Genomic DNA, 23,636 nt, shown 5'->3' on the forward strand with positions numbered 1-23,636 from the left:
AAGAGCTACGCAAATAGGCTTCACTTCAAGTTAGAGCTTTAAGTGGGAGATATTGTCTTTTTAAAGGTGTTGGCTTAGAAGGGCGTCATCTGGTTTCAGAAGAAGCGCATACTGGGCCCTACGTTTATTGGAACATTCAGGATTCTTGCTCCTATACTCAAGGTTTCCTATCGTTTGGATCTACCTGGGGAGCTTAGTCAGATCCATAAAACATTCCATGTTCCCTAGTTGAGGAAGTGTGTTACGAATGTGATGACAGTAGTACCTTCGGGGGACATTTAGATTGATGAGCGTCTGAACTACGTGGAGAGACTAGTTGTTGTTCTAGAGAGAAAGACGAAGACCTTGTGTAATAAGGTTATTGGGTTGGTGAAGATGCAATGGAAATACTGAAAGGATATGGAATGTACGTCGGAGCATGAGGAGGAGATGCACCATTATTATACTGATTATTTTGTTGAGGCCGATTTTGAGGACGAAATCTAGTCAAAGTGGGGGAGAATTGTAACAACTTGTCCAGGTTTGTAATGCTCTTGTGTTAACTTTAAAATAAGTTTAAGGTGTTAATGTTTTCGGAAGACTGACGTGATCTATAAAAGGTTGTGGCACGACCATGTCATTTAAGTAGCGACGTAATCTGGTGTGGACCACAACACGATGACAGTTGGGCTCAAAACTCTAGATCCCAGGGCTTGGGCCCTATATAATGATCTTAACAATTCCAGGGTTCGTGTCTTTGTAGCATCATTCTCTTGGAAACATAAACCTTAACCATTGTGAGAGAGTGTCATGTGTGTGAGTGGTATTTTGAGCATTAGGGTTTTAGATCTAGCAAGTTTGAGCCTAAGAAATGAATAAAGTTGGAAACTTTATCCATGCTAGACATTAGCCGATTTAGATATGAGCTTTAGAGCTCTAGAATAAAGATTTAAGAGGGTTAAATTGGTTGGACGTGAATCGCAACACGGTTCTTTGAGTATTGTGACGAGGGTTGAAAAGGCCAATCATGACTATTTTGGCGTTTAGTCACTATAGCGCGACCCAGGACCTGGTAGCGACGTAAGGGACGTTGACTTTGACCGTTAAATTTTTGACCAGTTTGACTTTTGGTTAAATTGGAGGTTCTTAGTTGTAGATTGAGGTTTGACCCTTTAGGTGGTTTGTTTAGCTGACTTCCGAGCATCCGCAAGTGTTTACAATCATCTTTTCAAATTAAGGTGAGTTTTCTCACTATATTATGTGATACAATGTATATCCTTGTATGATAGGATATGAGGATTTTTAGAGTAGAATGATATGAGTAGTTCAGCAAAGTCTAATGTATGATTCATTACCTACTTATATGTTTCATTTATATGTATATCGAGGAGTTGATGACAACAGTGGGAGGTCATGAGCCTTTGGACTCGTGTTGACAAAGAAATGATGACAGGTCATGAGTCCAGATACATATGTTATCAGTGGAATGGCGAGAGGCCATAAGCCATGTTATTAGTGAAATGACAAGGGGTTGTAAGCCATTATTTATATGCATTGTTTATATGTTGTTGATAACGGTATTCTGGGAATCCACTAAGCTTTTTGCTTTCAGTTTTGGATTAAATGTTTTGGGTTGTGCTTCTGGTAGTGGGAAGGCTCCAGTTGGATAAAGATGCTGAAACTATAAAAAAATTAACATTTTTATTTTATCTTAAAACTACATCAATATGGATGTCTATTAACAAAGAATAAAAAAATATGAATTTTGATATATTTAAATTGTTTTTCGAAAAAAAAGTAGCTTCTTAAAAATTAAATAAAAACAAAAAAATAAATTTTGTATATATTAAACTAATTATTAACATAGTTTAAGGAAACATATTTTGTTTGAAAATACACATGTATACACTTGCCCAATTTAGTTGGTACAACCAAGTCTTTTGCCCAACAAAATAAATATGTAGTTGAGATTTATTCCTTTGTACTCAATTTTTTTTTATTAATTGAACTCTTATATATATATATATATATATATATATATATATATATATATATATATATAGAGAGAGAGAGAGAGAGAGAGATAGAAGTAGGTTCCATTGAGATTCCAAAAAAAATATAGATCTTGAGGTTCAATCTCAGTCACATATTTCTCATTTGCCGCTCTAGCTCTGGCGTATTGGCGCGGCGAGTGATTTATAATCTTAAACGAATATTCAACGTTGCTCATTCCTTTTCCTCCCCACCACCATTACAACCACATCTACCACCAACCGACCTCACCACTGCCACCTCCATTACCTATACCGCCGCCGCCTCTGCCACTACCACATCCTCTTCCACCAACAACCATAATCATTTATGATTTCTCAATTTGTGAACAAACATATATGTATAATCATTTATGACTAGACATATATGTATAAATATGTATAATCATATATGATTATACATCTCTGGTATATAATCATTTATGATTAGGCATACTCCTTTGCTAACAGTACGCTAGAGCGTTAGAATCACAAATGAGAAATATGTAGCTGAGGTTGAATCTCAAGATCTCTATTTTTTAGAATCTCAAGTGAACTGTCATATATATATATATATATATATATATATATATATATATATATATAAAGAGAGAGAGAGAGGGAGAGAGACATACAAAGAGAGAAAAAAGAGAGAGAAAGAGAAAGAGGTAGGTTCATATGTGGATGAATATTTACTGTGTGGACGTAGGGACCAATGAGATTTTAGAAAAAACATAAATAATTAATAATTCATATAAGGATATTATTGGAACTTTATATATAATCATTTTTAGAAACCAAAAGCTAATCATCATATATATCCAAAATCCCTTAAATCTTGGATGTTACCTAAATTCTTTTTAACCAAATCTCTTTGACTAACTGATTAACCCTAACCTACTCCATATACGTCTTTTTTTATGTGTGTGATTCAAATAGATAGAAAGGCATCGATTGCATACTATGTTGACACCCTTCCGGAAGGAATAGAACCCATACCACCCTTCTTCCTTGAGTTTCAAGACAACCCGATAAAAAACAGCCTCCTCCTGTTTACCTCACTTAAACCTGTCTCCCACACCTCCATCGCCTTCCTGATGACTACCAACAATATAGTCGACCACCACCATTGCAGGCGCCTAATCAAAAGCGAAAGACACAAAGAAAGAGATATAGCTACAGGTGGAGATCGAAAATCACATAAGGCTGATAAATTTAAGAGAGATATCGATAAGTGGGAGTGGGTAGAAGATCCTCTTGAAACCACATCATCTAGTAAGAATTTCATTTTTTGAGTTTATATTTATATCTTTATACTTCACCTCATCTCATCTCGCCTTCTCTTACTTAATTTTGTTCTCTTGTTATTTTTCATAAGAACATACATTGATTCATTGACACTCCACAAGATAGAGGCTACAACTGACGCCCGATTTTGTATTTAATCGATTTCTTTTGCCTTTGATTTTGAGACAATATCATTTACAATTATTTATTCAGAGTATTCCCAAAGTTTCTAGTCTCTTTTATCTCTTTGTTTCTTAGTTTCTCTGTATGAGTGAGAGAAAGAAACAAGTTGATATATATGATGATTAGCTTTTGGTTTCTAAAAAGAGAGAGAAAGAGAAAGAGGTAGGTTCATATGTGGATGAATATTTACTGTGTGGACGTAGGGACCAATGAGATTTTAGAAAAAACATAAATAATTAATAATTCATATAAGGATATTATTGGAACTTTATATATAATCATTTTTAGAAACCAAAAGCTAAGCATCATATATATCCAAAATCCCTTAAATCTTGGATGTTACCTAAATTCTTTTTGACCAAATCTCTTTGACTAACTGATTAACCCTAACCTACTCCATATACGTCTTTTTTTATGTGTGTGATTCAAATAGATAGAAAGGCATCGATTGCATACTATGTTGACACCCTTCCGGAAGGAATAGAACCCATACCACCCTTCTTCCTTGAGTTTCAAGACAACCCGATAAAAAACAGCCTCCTCCTGTTTACCTCACTTAAACCTGTCTCCCACCCCTTAACCCCCAAAATTGGCTAGTGCATTCTAAAGGTGAACCATAACCGATTTGGTACTTTCTAACCTCTCTCTCATAAGCCTCCTATTGCATTTGGTGTTTGTGACACATTATAGGCATCACATTTGAGGTGCTAAAGCTTTTAAAGGCCAATAACTACAAGCTACACTGAGAGGTATTCATTTAAACTGGAAAACATACTTGCAGTCAACATGGTTGTCACACATGGATCCTCTACAACAAATCGTTAGGCTATTTCTTCAGCCCTAGGCACTTCAACCCTCCCCTAGTGTCCATCTGGAATCTGCCATGCTAAAGGTGTAGGATTTTGCACTTCACCGAACACAAGAAGGGGGCACTGATCTCTGATGTGGCCTTACTGGTCAAAATGGAAAGAAACAAGTTGATTGTATGCACTTGAATTAGTTTTTTGATATTTGTATCTAGTTTTGTTAGTTTCTCTTTGTTTCTTAGTTTCTCTGTATAAGTGAGAGAAAGAAACAAGTTGATTGTATGCACTTGAATTAGTTTTTTGATATTTGTATCTAGTTTTGTTAAATGGGTTAGGGATTTTGGCTCTTTCCATTCAATTTACACGATAAATCATGTTATTGTTCAGATTTTATGGTTGTTTTTAGTGCGTGAGAAGAAGGTGGATTAACTGCATAAAAGAATTATTGTAACAACCATCCTTTTATTTCAAAGAGAAGAAGATTCAATTGATTCTATAGACCATCGAAGAAGATCAAATTTATTCTGAAGACTAAATTTATTTTGTTACGTATTTTACATTTTCTAGAGGCATACATCAAGAATATGTTATATATTTTTTTAAGAAGACCTCACATTCTTTTAAAAAATGCATCACATTTTGTAAGAATATTGCACATTCTTTATGAATACTAGTTTTTTCGATGTAATTTTCTAATAAGAATTGTTTGATTTTTCAATATTTCTCTGTTATTGTTGTAATTATTTATTATTCTATTGTTATTTCATCGAATATATAAAAATATTCTTTTAAGTATTACAGAAAATAATTAATATAATTATTTTGATCTTGGATAAATTTCTTAAATTTATGGATTTGAATAATTACTCCCCTAAAATTAGGATATAGAAAAGTATATATTACACATAAAACGATTTTAAAGTTGAATCCATAATTGTTTTATATATTCTATAAAAATTTCAAAAAATTCTATATTACCCTCAAAATGATTGGTCTAGAATTATCTTGTTCATACAATAAATGTCATCCACATTATATATATATATATATATATATATATATATATATATATATATATATATATATATATATATATATATATATATATATATATATATATATATATATATATATATATATATATATATATAGGGAAGAGTTATATGGAAAATGAATGATTAGGGCAACAATATTTGAACAAATGAATACATGACAACACATCACTTCTACAATAACTTCCACAATACATTACTTGTGAAGAAAGAAATGGATACGTGTCATTTGATTATTGGTTCCGGTAGATGTTGCCCTAATTATTTGTTTTCCATAGAACTCATTCCTATATATATATATATATATATATATATATATATATATATATATATATATATATATATATATATATATATATATATAAAGAGTCCACAAGAAAAGAAACACATAACTTGATCCATGATGAATATCAACTATCAAGTCGTAGAAACAATGCAAGTTTTCATTAATTTTTGAAGAAATAACGCACCAGTCAAAGCAGATTCCAGGGATTTATCATCATTTATATCGAATTGAGAAAATTTAGCATTCTTCCCAAGTGTCGCCACCATACTAGCACCTTTTTCCCTATATGGAACAAATGAGTATTCAGCAGATGGGTTATAGAAGTAATGAAGGTTAAACACACGTTTAAGGCTACTTCGAATAGAGAAAGTCCTTCCATGTTACTTGAAGTAAATGAAAGCAATGCTTTTAAATCACCAAGTCTAGTATTTCATAAGTTCACCAATATGACCAATCACCACTACAACTAATTCTAACACAACCAGAAACAAGGAACTTTTTTTTTGTTAAAGTGATTAGTTGATAAAGTAGTAGCGCTAAATATAGAGTAATTGGAGGACTAATTTCTCTCTGATACACACACACAGACCATGATCATACTTTATCTGGATCTCAATTTACTATTTCGTCCATTTTCCAGATGATAAAGCATCATGTGTCCTTTATGTTTATGGTACTTGAAGTAAATGAAAGTAATGGTTCTGTATTACCAAGGATAGCATTTGATACATGCACCCTGGCCCAGCTATGGCTACTTTTTCTACAAAGCTATAATTATAAGGGGTAGATATGAAGATACACAGTACAGCTAACTGATTCGATTGGATATCTTTCTTCAATAGATTCTACCACAAACCAGACGAGAAGAAATCCTAGAGTTCGTTGCATTATCTCTATTTAACGGGCATGTAATTAGATAGTACAATAATCACTTTCTAACAATAGCACTATATATAGCAAGATTAATTTTTTTGTTTATCACTTGAACATGTTCTTGTCGGAATCAAATCCCTAACGTATACGTAAACAAATTTGCTTAAACTACAAAAAATATCAAAATTTAGTGTATAGTGGTGGTAAATATAAATAGATTATAAAAAACATAAATGGTTGTCAAACTAACCTATTTGCATTTTGAAAGTCAAAATTTTTCCTCTTGTAGAAGACTATTTATGATAAAGAGTCTTGATGAAAGTCGTTGTAATCACAAAACCGAAAGTGTGCATGTAGAGAACGTTCAAATCTGATTTCTTATAAGGAAATTATGATTTTTAGAAGTTTCAGCATATCATTGTAAGACACAGAAACCGAAATGGAGATTGGTCGATTGTTGGGAAAAACAATCTAAACAAGAGTTGAAGATTTTGTCCATATAATTATGTCGTTATAAAGACAGTCGAGAACAGAATTCATATGAGTTATGATTCTTATACCGGTTTTAAGAGTCTAAGCCTGTTAAAGAAAAACTTTAAAAATAAAGTGAAAATTAGTCGATTGAGTCTAAATGAAAGTTGTCGATCTCGTCAATAGCCACACATAGATATAAAGTACGCCGAAAATGAAGCCCGCATGAAGAAGTTACGGAATTTACAAAAATCAGAAAATCGCACGAGTACGCATGCGTTATGTGGCGCGCAAAGACCGCCCAACGCGGCCCACCATGTTTTTGCCATGTGTCACCTTTTGACTGAAGCCACGTTATCAACCCCAACAAGATGCAAGGCGCGCATCTATGGTGCGCGACGAACACTCCAACTATAAATAGAAGCCTTCGGTCTCTTTCATTTCCCACACCACCCTCACTCCAAACTCTCTCATCTCCGCCTCGAGTTCGATCTTTCTGGGATTTTGGAGTACTTTAGTAAAGCTCCGAGAAAGTGAGATGAGCAAATAGAAGTATTCGGTATCGAAGTCCTGCCCGCGAATTTTCGGGTGATCACCAGGAACTCTCTATAAGTTAAGCTACGTTTCGAGTGTAACTTATATTTATATTCATAGCAGTGTTGTAAATATCGGCCTAGGCGGCAGCCTAGGCGCTAGGCGGTCTGCAACTGATACGATTAGGGGTGCTTGGCGGAAATTGGTTAATATCGGTCAAACTCAGGCTAGGCGGTCATCGGCAGTCCTTGGCGGTCATCGGCAGTCCTTGGCGGGAAGATTTGAAAATTTTTAAATTTTCAAATATTACACTAAGATTTACAAAACTTCAAAATTTTAAAATTTTAAATATTCAAATTTTCAAATATTATACCAAATATTTAAAAATTTAAAAATTTAAAAATTTTAAATTCTCAAATACTATGTTTTCTTAGGATATATTAAGTTTTAAAATATTTTATTAGTAATTTATGGTCCCCGATTAATCTACGCCAAATAGATTAAACGCTTGACCCCAGTCGGCCGTCGAGCGATTTTTACAGCATTGATTCATAGTTGTTGTTATTAATAAATAATGTAACATCCCAATGATGAGGTACTTCTAATTTTTTACCCTATAATTTAATTATATTGTAGTTTGGTCCCTAAGTGAGAAAATGAGTGCAAAAGAACCCTTAGTGGCATTTTAGTAAATTGGGACTTTGAGGAGTACGCGGTGCGTACATATGTACGCTGAGCATACTAGGGCATGCCTTAGTACGCTGGGCGTACACCTCGTACTCATGGCGTACGTAAGGATTAAGCAAACCCTAATTTTTAGGGTTTGGCTCATATTTAAACCCAATTATAGCCCCATTCTCCTCTACTTCATCGGCCTCCATCATCTTAAAACATTTTTGCAACCCTAATCCATCTTGTGATGCATTTCTAAGCTTGAGTGTGTGTGTTTTATGCTTTGAAGAAGAAGAAAGCAAGTAGAGACCATGTTGGAGGAGTGAGGTACTTTGGATCTGGAATTTCTACCTTTTTTGCAACCTCTTGAAGGTATAAAGCTTGCAACTTTACCACTTCATCATGTAGATCTACATTTTGTTCTTTTAAGACACTTTTTGTCCCAAAATGGTGAACCTTGAGCATGTCATGTTCTTGACCCATTAAGTCGTCCTTTCAGACCTTAGGAGTGGTCTTAAGCTATAACAATGGAGTCTTATTGGTTAGTTTTGTCCCATGCATGTTATTAAAGGCCTTAACCCATTAAGATGTGGATTTTTGATGTTTTAAGCACTTATTTAGCATGTAAGGTCATAAAGTTGGAAACTTTACAACACTTAGTGATATTTTGGCCATGGATCTTCAATTGGACGCATTAAGTCGGAGTATTAAGCACTTAACGGGAAAAGAGAAAACCCTGAGAGTACGTCGTGTGTACCTATATGTACGCCCAATGTACTCGGTCAGCTACCCCGTTCCGGTCAACGAATGAGTACGCTCCACATACATCTAGAGTACGCCCCGCTTATGTGCACTGTGTCGACTCGATTGCGTTGACTTGGCTGGGTTGATTCAGTTGTTTTATTGACTTTGGCGAAGTTTGAATTAAGGGTATTTTGGGTATTTTGGTTTATGTCTAGGAGATTGGTCATTTTGATGATTAGTTGTCAGTTTGAGCTGAGATTCGGAGTCAGGACCTCATCAGCTAGTGTTTAGTTTCTGAGGTGAGTTTTCCTCACTATACCATGGGTTAAAGGCACCAATGTCGACCCACCAGTTTATATATCCTGGATATATAGGATAGTGACATATGGGTATTTGGATGAGTAGTAGATATGCATGATCATGTGTATTTGTTGTTGTCTGTGGATTGCATATTTGTTTATCTGTTATGTATATGTCGACATGTAATGGTTGGTTGGGTTGAGGCGATCCTACTTTGTGCGGTAGCCAACAAAACCTAGAGCAAGCCAGATATAAGTTGTGAGCCGATAGACATGCCATACTTATGTTGTGGGCTCCGGAGCAAGCCAAATATGAGTTGTGGGCCGATAGGCATGTCGGACTCATACTGTGGGCCTGGGAGCAAGCCATATATGAGCTGTGGGCCCGAGACGAAGTGCATGTTGTTGTTGGTTATGTTTATGTGGTGGTACTTTAGGGGAACTCGCTAAGCTTTGACTTACGATTTTAGTTTACTATTTTAGGTACTTCAGATGATCACGGGAAGGCGAAGGCGTGACCGTACACAACATCCAATTTTTATGGCATTATGATTTCTGGGAAAACTCTGACATTGGGATTAGTGAAAGATTAAGCTTTCATCATCATATTGTCATAGGGATTAATAAATTGTACTATTATAGGTTAATTTTTGTCAGGCGCATTACCGCTAGTAGGATCACCCATATAGCTGTGAATCATCTGAGTAACTGTTCAGGTGCGTTATCTCATTATACTATGTATTACTATACATGTCCATGTATGTTAGGATAGAGAACTAGTAAAGTATAGTTGATAGAATAGTCTTTATAAGCTTAAGTGTAAACTGGTAGAGTGGAAACTATAACCGTGCACATAGAATCTAAAGTGCAATCCCTATGTGCGTAATTGTTGTGATATTAGACTTAGATAGGGGTGATTGTGGCACGGTTACAAAGGCCGGGAGCCTATAGGCCCGTGTAGATTTAGTTAGGAGATGATGGCGGAACGGTTAAAGAGGTTGGGAGCCTATAAGCCCGCTTAATCTAAGATACACATTTTGTTGACATATCGTGAGCTATTTTTTGTATGCATGTATATGTATTGTGACATATGGTATTTTGAGGAACTCACTAAGCCTAGCGCTTACCATGTTGATTATATAAATGTTTTTCAGGTACTTCATTGACTCATGTGAAGGGAAATGTTCGACTGTACACACGCGCATTCGCAACATGTTTCCGTATAATGCAATTACACTCTGATATACTTTAATATATAAAAATGAAAAAATTAGGTTGTAAAATAGGGGCATTACAAATTGGTATCAAAGCCCTAGTTTGAGAGAATTTAATGAATATTTGTAACATTTGTTAAATATTATATTATTTGAAAATATAATCGAAGGTAACGATGAAATCCTCAATTTATTTCGATAGCAAACGATTTTATAAAAATAATGATTTTATATTTATTAATTTATTTATAAAAATGGAATAAAAAATATAACAGTTTTTAACAAAAGTATTCTAAATGAAAGTTATAGTACCTGTTAATACCTACGCGTGGATATAAATTAAAAATGTCGAAAACGGAGCTCGTATGAATAAATTATGATTTTTATATTTACTTTTTACCAATTACTATTATTACCCAATTACTATTAACCATCTTCTAGAAACATTTGTCATGATTACATCATGAATATGTCATATACCTAACTAGTTATATGGAGAATATCAACATTTAACATTTATTATTAAAAAATTATATCTAAATAGTAATTCTTACTAGTATAAATACAATGCTTAAGTTACTCATTTCCTACATCAATCCTCTCAATAATCTCTCAATATTCTATTAGTTTAAGTCATGTTTTAGTCATAATTAGCTGGAAGCTAATTCCCGAGAAGCCAGTAGATGATTTTACCCGAGAAGTTATTTTCAATAGTTCATGTTACTATTCTACAAAACAGGTGAGTTGTCTCACTATATTATGTATTCCAATATGTGCTCATGTATGTTATGTGTATCTATGTTATATGTGTTGTTATATTCATATTAGTGTAGGGGTTGCTAATGGAACGACAATAGGTTTGGGAGCCTATAGACCCGAGTGTTAACGACGAAATGACAAGTAGGCCTTAATATTAAATACACTTATTAATGGCGGAATAATAAATGTACGGGATCCATTTGTTTGTATGCATGTATATGTATTGTGATATATAATATATTGGGGAACTCACTAAACTTTATTCTTACCCAGTGGAATATAATTTTTTTTTTTCAGGTACTTCTTCAGATAAAGGCAAGACTAAGGCATGACTGTAAACACGCATCGACATACACTACAAGAAAAACACGATTTTTCTAGGGAATGAATCCGTTGTGAAAAGTTGAAATTCCGTTGCAACAGACGAATAGCGATGGAATTTGCGACGACCGATTTTCGTCCCAAAATAACCTTGTAGCAAGGGTTTTCTAGACAAACAATCAATCCTTTGCAAATATGACAACAGAATGAAATCCGTTGTCGATGGTATTCTGTCGTGTATTCCGTTATAGGATTCCATCACAAATTTCGTGGTAATTCTTCCGTCACAAACTCCGTTGTAGTTAATTCCTAGCAAAATCCGTGATGATGAATCCCTAAAAAATGTTGTGCTGGTGAATCCCTGGCAAATTCGGTGGTGATGAATCCCTATCAAATTTTGTGTTGTTGAATCCCTAGCAAATTCCAGACAAAACTGTAAAATTGGTCATCGTGGTTTGTAAAAAACTTTAGATGGGGTCCAAAAAGTTTTTGACTTGCATGGAAGGTCCAAAATCAAGAATTTTCTTTGGTTTTGGTCCTTGAAAATTTGAAAAGACAATTTTACACTCATTATTTATTTTTTACATTTTCTTTATTTTTTTAATTGTTTTATAATTAAAAAAAAAAAAAAAAAAAAATAATAGGATGGGTCTCTCTCTCTCTCTCTCTCTCTCTCTCTCTCCATCTTCTTCCAGACAGGATCATCTCAACCAAACTCACAAACCAAACCCCAATCTCCTTACAAGTCAAAATCAAGCTTCCCACCAGAATCATCTTCGGAGACCATGAAACCAGCACAACATTCAACCCCTGCGATCTCATTCAACTCCCCAAGAATAGACTTGGCGATGGCTTCTTAGGCACACTTTACAAAGTTATCGTCCTACTCTGGCTCCATTATCACAATCAGAAAGATTTGTAAAAACATCACCCATGGCAGCAAATTCGACCACTGGGTTAATTTTTTCGGCGGCCTTTGTAACGTCCGTAAATCCGGGCTAGTCAATTTAGAGGCAATAGGGGTCGAAACGACTTTTCGACAAAAGATTATTTAAAATAAATAATCTTAAACAAGTTGTAGAATATGTCACAAGGTTTTCATACATATAAAGAACACCGAAATCCGAGTTATAACGAAGAAGTTATGACCCGTCGAAGTTTCGCGACAGAACTGGCACGATACCGGAAAGCGTAAATAGTGAATTTACAATAGAGCGAGATTTAGCCTTAGCGATCTAAACGAAATTCGTAGAACATCGATAAAAAGAACGCCCAAATCTGACTTCGTATGAAGAAGTTATGATTTTTCGAAGTTTCAGAATAGCAGTGTACAACCCGAAATTCGAATATTAGATCGAGCGGTTTTGGCCGACACGACCTAAACGAGAATCGAAGATCTCGTTAAAAGTAACGCAACGAGAAAAAGATGAGCGAAAACGGATGTCGGATGAATAAGTTATGAGGATTTAACGGACCAATCCTGTCTCGGCCCGTTAATAATATAAAATTTAAAATTGAGCCAAAATTAGCCGACGGAGTCTAAACGAAAGTTGTAGAGTACGTTCCCGTCATCGCGTGGATATAAAGAACGTCGAAAATGGAGCTCGTATGCGAAATTTACGAATTTTTAAAGTTGAAGTATGAAAATGCGAAACTTGGTGCGAGACTGATGACGTGGCACGTTGTGGGCCGTCCGATGATGATCTCAGATCTCGCTTCGGATCATGCCACGAAGCCTCGCCCTACGCCCCGCGTAACCTCGGTCTTATCCCTTCCGAATGCGAGACAGCTGGAGTCGATCTGGCAACCTTATCCGATCCCTTACGCCCCGCGTAGGTCCGAGGTACGCCCAGCGTACCGAGGCCTCACAGGCTATAAAAGGCAGCGAAGGCAGCCCTCATTTTCACACCTTTTTCACTTCTTTCTCTCACTACTTTCTCTCTCTACAACCCCAAACCACCCCTAAGCCCTAGATAAAACCCCTAGCACCCTAGGGAAGCCCCGGGGCTCCCGGAGTCCCGAGAAAAAGGAGTTTTTCGGTTTCGAAACGCTGCTCCAATTAAGTTCCGATTTTCGATAAAATTCGTTGTAAGTGTGCTACGCTTACGCAATTTTTTATATAGCTTTCAAATAATTATAAGAATGTTATTAGGTCCTTAAAATAATTATTTGGGCTATTATTGAGTGTTATTAACGCTTAATAATAGTCAGACTAATTAATTTGTCGCGGTTATCTAACATCGTTAGACTAAACCTTAGTGGTATTGGTACTAGGTTTTATCGAAGGAAAATCATTTTGAGAGTATCGAAGCGCTGTCCGAGTGCTGAGTCACCACCTTTCAGGTGAGTGCATAGTTACTTTCAACTTACACATAGATATGAAGTATTTTATATAAATTACGTGTTGTGTGTGTATATTATCTGTATACTTGCTATCTATGCTGAATGAACGTTTTATACATGTTTTCAATGATTTAAACTGTATATGTATTTTATATCTACAAAATGTGTTGGGTAAAACATGGGTAGATGTAATAGTTGCTATGTGACAAAATAAAATAATGAGAGGCCTCGTTATAGCTGTTCTTGATGATCTAGTCATCTAGCGGAGTATAGATGACGACCATGGACTATTCTAGACAGTCCAGTGGAACACTAGCAGGCTCGCAACCTGTAGGTGTTTATTCGAACTGTGTGAACTGTGTGCTCACTAGGTATACTCCATCCCAATGATAGTCCTTTGACTAGGTCCCTTGTGTTAGTTGTTTTAGGGACGTAATGTGAGGATAACGGGAATGGGTAATTGGGTTAATTGTTTGATGTTTAAAAATAATAATTATATTATTGTGGGTTGAAAACCCTATGTGCTCACCAGGTTTCCCAACCTGACCCACTCAGTTTATTTATATCACATGTGTGGATATGAAGTGACATTACATTGAGAGTTTTAAAGAGATGTAGATCACTAGTGTAAATAATTGTAAGTTTTGTTTATGCTTATGTTTCTGTATTAACGATGACATCCCAAACGTTTTAAAATGAAATAAATACGTTTCTTCGAAAAGGTTTTAATAACGTATTTACCATGTTTTTCTGGGAACAAATTCCGCAACATTTTTATAAAATGAAGTACTCTGATTTTTATAAAGCATAAACAAAATCGGTCTTTTCTGGCCGTGATTTTGGGGGATGTCACAGCCTTCATGGCAACCGGTGGTTGTTGCCGCTCCGATTCGGTTTTTGGTACGACGGCGAAGATTTTGTTATTCATGAATACTTATGTTTAGGCAGCTTGGAGGAGCTCCAACATGGTAAGCAATCCCATAATCGAAAACTAGGGTTTCTAATTTTTACCTTTAACCGATTTCGATTTCGCAGGAAGCGAAGGCGTTCAATTTATGCCGTTAAATTCAGAAATCAGATAGGAAATAACGCTCGGAGCAACGAAAGCAGTAGCATAGATTCACATTCGAGGTCTTCTCAGCGGGGTGATAAAATCATCTAACTTTCTGATACAAAGCGACTTCTCAACTCGTCTCTCCAGCTTTGAAACGTTTGTGGTCGGAAAGAATGTTTACAGTTTGAGGATTTTGATATTGGAGATTATCACCGGAAATAAACCTTCGATGACTAATTTAGGGTAGTATGTAATGGAGAAAAGAAAGAGAGAAGGGTTGAAAGGTTTTCCCGTTAGATGACAAAGGAACAAGGGTGGGGAAGACGGTGGGGGGGAGAGAGAGAGAGAGAAAGAGAAGGGGGTTGGGTGAGATTTTAGTTTTTATTTTTTATTTTTAATTATTTAAATACCAAAATAAATAAAGAAAAATAGAAAAAAGAAATAAAAAGGGTAAAATTGTCTTTTTAAGTGAACCAGGGACCAAAAATCTAGAAAAACCTTGATTTTGGACCTTCTATGCGAGTCAAAAACTTTTTGGACCCCATCCAAAGTTTTTTGCAAACCACAAGGACCAATTTTGCAGTTTTGTCCAAATTCCGTGGTAACAAATCCCTAACAAATTTTGTGGTTGTGGATCCCTAGCAAATTCCTTGGTGATGAATCCCTAGCAAATTACATGGTGATAAATCCCTAACAATTTATGTGGTGTATATTATATATCAAATTCAATAGCAAACATTCCTTAGGCACAGATGGATAACTGATTTATAAATTAAATCTAAATTATTTTGTAGTAATATATGAAAAACAAAAATAACAAATAAATCAAATTACATTATATCATAAAATAATACAATAATTATTTATTACATGAAAAATGGAAAGTGACTACTCTAAAATAAATACTTTTCAATAAACATATCAATATTTTATGACCTACTAGTTTTGTTATTCTCTCATAACATTATTAATATCCATTGCTGATTTAAGTTGTTTATCAAGTTGCTCGACTCTTGTGTTGTATTGGTCTTCTTGGGCCTTCATTATTTCTTTAAGCTCTTCGTTTTGTTCTTTTTGTTTAGCAACAAGGTCCTCAATTCTTCCATTTCATCATTTTTACGAAATGTAAGATTCATCTGTTTTACCATTAATCTTGGAAACCGATTTTGCAAAAGATCCTAATTCATAAAGTCTTTTTTTGTCATGACCATCAACAACATCATAAAATATTTTTTCATCCTCAAATTCAGCACCTTCGGCTTCCAACTCTTCCTGTTTTTTTATATAGGCCGCCTACAAAATAATAATAATTTAAATTAAGAGATATCAAAATTATGAATGACATTAATGACTAGCTACAATATAAAAGTGTAATTGCACTAAAATGAATATTACATGAATTCGTCTATCTTTTTCATTTGTAAATATGGCACCATTGTGATTCTTCATGTGTATAGGCAAGAGTTTGGGACAAGTGAATAGATGAAGTGAGATAAGTCTAAGAAAAGGTAAAGATAAAAAGAGAGATGAGTCTGAGAAGATGCAAAGATAGAGTATGGGATGAGCATGAGAATGCATGAGATAAAATAGGTGAAATAAGAATGCATGAGAAGAGAGTAGGAGAGATAGATGAAATGAGAAAGAATGAGAATAGAGCTAGATTATGTAAAGAAGTAATGAAAGAAAGAAAAATATAAAAGATTATGATAACATGAAAATAGATACAATATAACTCACCATACCTATGGTTAGATGTAGATATTTTCATGTTTTGCAGGTTTAGGTAGCAGCCGATGTACGTGAGGAGATAGGAGCACGAGAACATAGAATCGAAGAATAGATTTTACTTCCTTCTATTTTCTTCGTTGTTTATTTTTATGGTTAGATTTTATTGTAAACACGATTTTATCCTTGAAATGTAAACTGTTTTTGTAAGAATAAAACTTCTCATTTGTAAAAAAAAAAAACTCATATAATTCTTTAGATGTATGTGTAGAAAAATCGGGTGGTTACACAAAGAAAATGTCTATTTTATGCATGGTTATTATTCGGGGTGTCAAACTAGGCAATCATATCAGCTTTTCATTTCATATAAAGTATTTTTATAGTGTCATGTCATCAACACGACTAATTATTGATAGGAAATCTTTATCTTTTGAATAATTTTTTAAAAAATTGCTTATTTTATTATTTTATCTTGATTATTTTATGTAAAAGTTTGGCCTATAAAATTGTGAGTAAGAAATTGACATGAAAAGAAAGATCTATATTTTAGCGAACAAATGCATAGCTATTTGTGGATGTTTTCAAAGTTTGAGAGCGACAATACCTTTTCCTTTTGTCATTTCGATGTTGAACGCATTCAACATATATTACTTTTGTGTGAAAGAATATGTTATTTAAAATAATTTTATATAAGAAAAACAACAATTGCAAGATATGATTTTATTCATAGTTGAATAGGCATAAACCGCTGTTAAACTCTACATGTTTGATTGTTTGTACTCTTATCAAGAAAATTTCTAGAATCACGTTCTCCAATATGGCACAAACACTTTGAGTTTATTCATATGGTGATTTCTTTATAAAACACACACACTCATCTGAAAATGAATATTAAACATATTCATTAATCATACAACTTTTCAAAACATATAACATAAATAACATAATCAAATATTCAACTTACTAAGGGGATTCACAAAGACATCGGGCGTGTTTGGCAAAAGTAGCTGTTAGCGGGTAGTGGGTAGCATATAGCGTGTAGCGGGTAGCGGGAAGCTGTAACTTTTATTTGTTATATGGATGTTTGGTAAAAGTAGCTGGAAGCTTTTGAAATATACAAAATTACATAAAAAGACAATTGATTAAAAATAAATAAATATATAAATATATTTTTAAGGGTAATTATGGAAATTGATTTCAAAAGCTTAGGAGCGTTTTGTTAAACGCTACATGAAGTAGCTAATAGAATCAGAGCGTTTTGTTAAAACTAAAAGTTAAACGCTCGTACTGTCAAACGAAACATTTTGTTTAAAGTATAGCGTTTTATCAAAATCTAAAAGCTAGAAGCTCCTAAACACTTTTAAAAACTCCGTGCCAAACAGACCCATCGTCATCATTTATGTTAATGGGCTCTTTCAACTTGTTGATATGATTCATCTTATAAACATTTTATATATATATATATATATATATATATATATATATATATATATATATATATATATATATATATATATATATATATATATATACTACATTATAAAGTAAATCTTAGTATTTCTAAAAATAGATTCAATATAATAATAATATTTTTTTAAGACGTTCAACTCATTAAGCTAATAGTACAAGTAACCATTAATAAAATAATAATATTTTTAAGTTGTACAAATATATAAGCTTAAATTACAATTATCTCTTATTAAAATAATAATTAAAAATTAAACTAACTATATTTTGAAATCTTATCCAGAGTGATTTTAAAGGCACCCAATAAAAAGTCAAAACCACCAATTCAAAATCATTGTTGAAAAACTCAATTAAAAACATATTAAAAATGTAATGACCGTAAATCGAAATATTATGTCCACTTTTCAAAACTATTTTCATTTTTATTTTAGAGTAGTTATAGAAATGACTCTTGAGCTTTGGTCTGATTGAAGTTTTGGTCCCTAACTTAAAAAGTTAATAAGTTTTGGTCCCTAAGTTAAAAAATTAATAGGTTGTATCCTTGTTTATATATATATATATATATATATATATATATATATATATATATATATATATATATATATATATATATATATATATATATATATATATATATATATATAACAGTTTTGGTCCTTTGGGATAAAAATACTAACTTAATCTTGCTTTTTTTCATTTTCTTTTAACAATTTATTATTATTATTATTATTATTATTATTATTATTATTATTATATAACAATTTTATTTGTTCTTTATTTTAATAGAGATTGTATAGATTTCTTATAAAATTATATTTATTTTTTTTAAATTAATTATATATATAAATTTTCCGGTGATTAATTTCCAACGGCAATTAGTTTTTCATTCCGTAAGCTTATTCAAGATAAAAAAAAAACGTTATTTTGGGTGACAAATAAAAATACATTGTTATTTAAGGTTAAATGTATAAATATATTATTGTTTAAGATTAAAAGCAAGAATATATTGGTTGTTTTATACTTTATTTTTACTTAGTTTCTTATTTAAAAGCGTCTTGTATAAAAATTATATTAACCAAAAAATAATATAAGTGATAATAACAATTATTTTTATTATTTGGTACACTCACCGACTTGTATAAAAATTATTTTTATTTAGTTTCTTATTTGGTATAGTGACCGACTTGTAAATTATTTTCCGCAAAACCCTCTGAATACCGGCACGACAAAGAAGTATTATATATATATATATATATATATATATATATATATATATATATATATATATATATATATATATATATATATATATATATATATATATATATATATAGAAGGGTTGAAAGTAATTTTTCAAAATAGAAAATGATATAAATTGAAAATATGTTTTAATTGAAATGGGTAAAGATGTAAAAGTTATTTAATATTTTGATAAAATATTGTTTCCATCGGTAAATAAAAATAAAAATGTAACAATTTATGTTAATATGTAATTATTACCTCTAAGTCATATCAATTAGGGTTATTTAACCCATGTAAAGATGGTATTGATTTTTTAAAGTGATTTCTATCTTTAAAATCGGGTGTGTTTAACAACACCCATCTTATCCACCTTTGACGCAACTCATCTCACATTATTATCCTATTGACCTGACTTATTAATTCTCTACGTATCTTGGCAAATCCTTTTTTAGTTAACGTGAGCAATTCCCAGTTCATTTGAAGTGGGAGACTCCTTCAGAAACCAAAAGCCTCGAACTAACAATTTTCTTTCTCTACAAGAAAAATGAAGACGACTTACACCCTTTACTCATTAACGCCACCATGCCAAACTGCCACTACTCTTCCTCTCAGCCACCATTCTCAAATTAACCCTTGACCCACCATCATCTTTGTTCCATGTACAATATTAACAATTCTTCTTTGCTCCATGATCAATGGTGGTGACTTCTCACCACCATCGAAGGTCACCACCACCAGCGCACACCTTCGACAATGGTCACCACCAGCGCACCACCTACCAAACCGGACAAAGTTTCGGAACAACTTAAGATGTTATAGTTATTTGGAGTTTGTCTTATGAGTGATTAATTGAAATTTGCAAGGAAGTAACATATAAATGGATTTATCACTGTTTGAAGATTGTAAGAACTAAATAATTATCAATATGTTATAATTTGGTTAGCACGTAATGGTTTGATCTTATAGCTACTATGAAACTATTCAACGAAATGAATTAATCATTGATAGAAAACTATTTGTCACCATTGCTTTGCGCGGGTAAACGACTATAGGTGATCTTTGATAATTTCTAAATCAATCCAAAAGCAAACCAAACACATACAACAAATGCAAAACCGATTAATATATAAAAACACACATACAACAAATGCAAAATCGATAAATATATTAATCGAAAAGCAAATTGACCACTAATTTTTTTTTTGTTCGCCACATGTTTTTTTCTAGAAGGACAAAAGAGATTATTGTTAGAACAATTGTAGAAAGAATCTACTCAAAAGCTACAAAATCAACAAAGAGATAGAATAACATGTTAAAACCAACCTACCCAATTAATATTCAACATATTTTATTAAAAATATTCACCACATGTTTTTTGCAATGTGAAATGTCTCCGAAAAAAAACTATTCACCGATGACACTTTTCCTGGTATCATACCAGATGAAAATTTAATTGTATATTATCTGTTTTTGGTATAACGAATCCAATGTAAGAAAATACATATCGAACAAACACAAAGACAATCAATAGACTTAGAACGCATGTCCAATAAAACGCGACAGTTCAAAAAATTTCATATTCGATTAACCAATGTGGTAACTTGTTTTTGGAATATGTTCTCTAATAACAAACTAATCTTTTGCCGCCGCATTACGTGGGCCAACTGCTAGTGTATGTGTGTGTGTGTATATATATATATATATATATATATATATATATATATATATATATATATATATATATAGGCCTAGGTTATTCTATTCAAAGTAGTTATTGTGTTATTGTATGCATAAATATGAGCCAATCATTTTACTTATTTTAAGAAAGTGATTAATATATATTATTGAATTAAAAATAATCGAAAAATACCATCTAATTTAACTAGAAGGGTATTTTACTTAATTAATATAGATTTAATAAAGGAAATTTGCATATTTTAAGGGATCATAGATTCTATTAATTTTAAAAATCCGATTTTACGAATTATAAGGTTTTTAATTCGGACATTCTGACAGAATATGTTTGAGTATGTTAAAAAAATATTCTAGAACCATAAAATAATAAAAATATCCTTGAACATATTTCTTGTAGAATAACAAATTCTCGAATCATCAATTGAAGAATTAAAACAAAAATTATATTAATTCTTATAGAATACATGTAACAATTGCTAAAAATTACATTTGTTGTTAAAAATAACACTAAAAAACTGTCAAATCGGGAAAAAAAAAATCAAAATCTAACAAATACACTAATTTATTCTAAAAGAATGGTGTTGCTAAGAGGTGTCGTTCAAATTTCGTGGTCCGTTCTTCAAGCATCAGCTGCTGTGGAAAAAAATCCAATGAATAAATTAATGAGAAAATATTCATATTTCATTCCAGCATGAATGAAATTCGTTAATATTAGTCAAAAGTTTGAAAACTTAAATTAAAGAAAATAATTAAGAAATTCAATTTGGAGTAAAATGAAAATTTTAAAATATTAAATTCATGTATTTAAATTAATTTATATTTCTTTAAATAGACACAAATATTAATTAATTAAATCAATAGTATAAACAGACAAAATAAATATAGTGTATAAACAAAAATATTTCATTTAAAAGTGATAATTTTTTATTACATAATAATTAATAATAAAATATAATAATTATTTCCTCGTAAGAATCTATTCGTTAAAATATTTCATTTAAAGGTGATAATTTTTTATTACATAATAATTAATAATAAAATATAATAATTATTTCCTCGTAAGAAACTATTCGCTAAAAAAACTATTTAACGTCGATGTTTTGCGTGGGGACACATTTAATGTGTGTGTGTGTGTGTATATATATATATATATATATATATATATATATATATATATATATATATATATAATACACATGTTTGTATGTGTTTGTACTTGTGAATCTAAATTATATATATATATATATATATATATATATATATATATATATATATATATATATATATATATATATATATATATAGAGAGAGAGAGAGAGAGAGAGAGAGGACGGTTCTTTGAGATTCTATATATCTATTATCATGTCAAAATACTTTAAACTTATTTTCTTGGAATTACATCTACTACTTAAGAGTTTTATAATTTATGTGTAGTGATGATTTCAAATTTAAAATAGTTAATCATTATAACTCTAGAGTTTTTTTTCAACTTGTGGATATTAATTGGTTATGACTTTTTGTTTTTCTTATATTTATACATATTTTAGCTATATGAGTCGTATATAAGTAAGTTTTTTTAAAAAAAAAATTTGATGTGTTTAAAGATATTTTTTATTCAAATATAAAGAGTTGTAAAAAGTAGTTTTGTTGCATCAATGGTTATTACAATGAAGATTTTTCTATAGAGAATAGTACTTTTATATATAAAATATATGTTGATTTATATATATATATATATATATATATATATATATATATATATATATATATATTATTTGTATGACTTATAAGTGTTTAATAATTTTTTTTATAACAATATTATACTAAATGTTGTAGTGTTTTTATATTACTAAAACTTGTAATATGTTTTTCATACTATATATATATATATATATATATATATATATATATATATATATATATATATAGAGAGAGAGAGAGAGAGAGAGAGAGCTAGGTTCATTTGTTTAAACTAATTATTGTGTTATTGTATGAGTAAATATAGGCCAATCATTTCAAAAAGGTAAATATGTAATCTTATGTTTAATTAATTATGGTAAATATATAAATCAATTAATATCCCTTTAATTTAGGGATATCAGTTTTAAAACTCAATTTTTAGTCCGCCTCTTCCCTCCTCTCTTATATTCATCGACTCCGGCAGATTCAAGGATGGCATCATAACATGCGGATCACCTCCCCATGGCGTCGTGCCAGTCCGCCTCGTCTCCAACTACCAAATCCCAAAAATAGTGAGAGAGATTAAGATCTCCAGTCCGACGTGATTGGTTGAGAATCTCTCTCACACCACCCATCGGCACCGACAAGGCCGCCGCCCATGAGATGGGTAAACTTTCGGTCATCATCTACATCACGGTAGCTTTGCTCCTCCTCCTTCTCATATCGCATTCCCCCAATAAATCCAATCACCATAACAACCATCGTCGCCACCGTCGACTAAAGCTCCGCTCCAACTCCTATTTCACCCCCACCATCGCAGCCACAACAGACCATCATGTTTCCTTCGACCCTTTGGTAGCCGACATTGAGCGCAAAAGAGAGGAAAAATTATGGGAGAAGAGTCACTTCTTTGGCGACCA

The 23,636-nt window shown here is 32.2% G+C and overlaps 1 protein-coding gene and 1 long non-coding RNA gene across 5 annotated transcripts in view; one reads left to right on the forward strand and one right to left on the reverse strand.

Moving 5' to 3' along the window:
* Nucleotides 1-6,108, reverse strand: part of LOC145058321 (uncharacterized) — a 31,873-nt gene extending 25,765 nt beyond the window's left edge. Inside the window, exon 1 of one of the 4 annotated variants that reach the window (XM_079006240.1) lies at nucleotides 5,808-6,101. In XM_079006240.1, the coding sequence (XP_078862366.1) occupies nucleotides 5,808-5,889 (82 nt within the window). In that variant the 5' untranslated portion in view covers nucleotides 5,890-6,101. Of the gene's footprint in view, nucleotides 1-5,807 lie in introns of all 4 variants that reach the window. The other 3 variants (XM_079006239.1, XM_079006242.1, XM_079006241.1) reach the window with 3 other exon arrangements.
* Nucleotides 6,109-11,038: 4,930 nt separating this feature from the next.
* Nucleotides 11,039-15,211, forward strand: LOC145060601 (uncharacterized). Its single transcript, XR_013686826.1, has 3 exons — nucleotides 11,039-11,169; nucleotides 11,487-14,821; nucleotides 14,889-15,211. It is a non-coding gene; the product is annotated as an uncharacterized LOC145060601 (long non-coding RNA).
* Nucleotides 15,212-23,636: the final 8,425 nt, after the last annotated feature.

Source organism: Lactuca serriola, chromosome 6 (assembly GCF_051521515.1).
Source record: "Lactuca serriola cultivar US96UC23 chromosome 6, Lser_US96UC23_V15, whole genome shotgun sequence".
Classification (NCBI taxonomy): domain Eukaryota; kingdom Viridiplantae; phylum Streptophyta; class Magnoliopsida; order Asterales; family Asteraceae; genus Lactuca; species Lactuca serriola.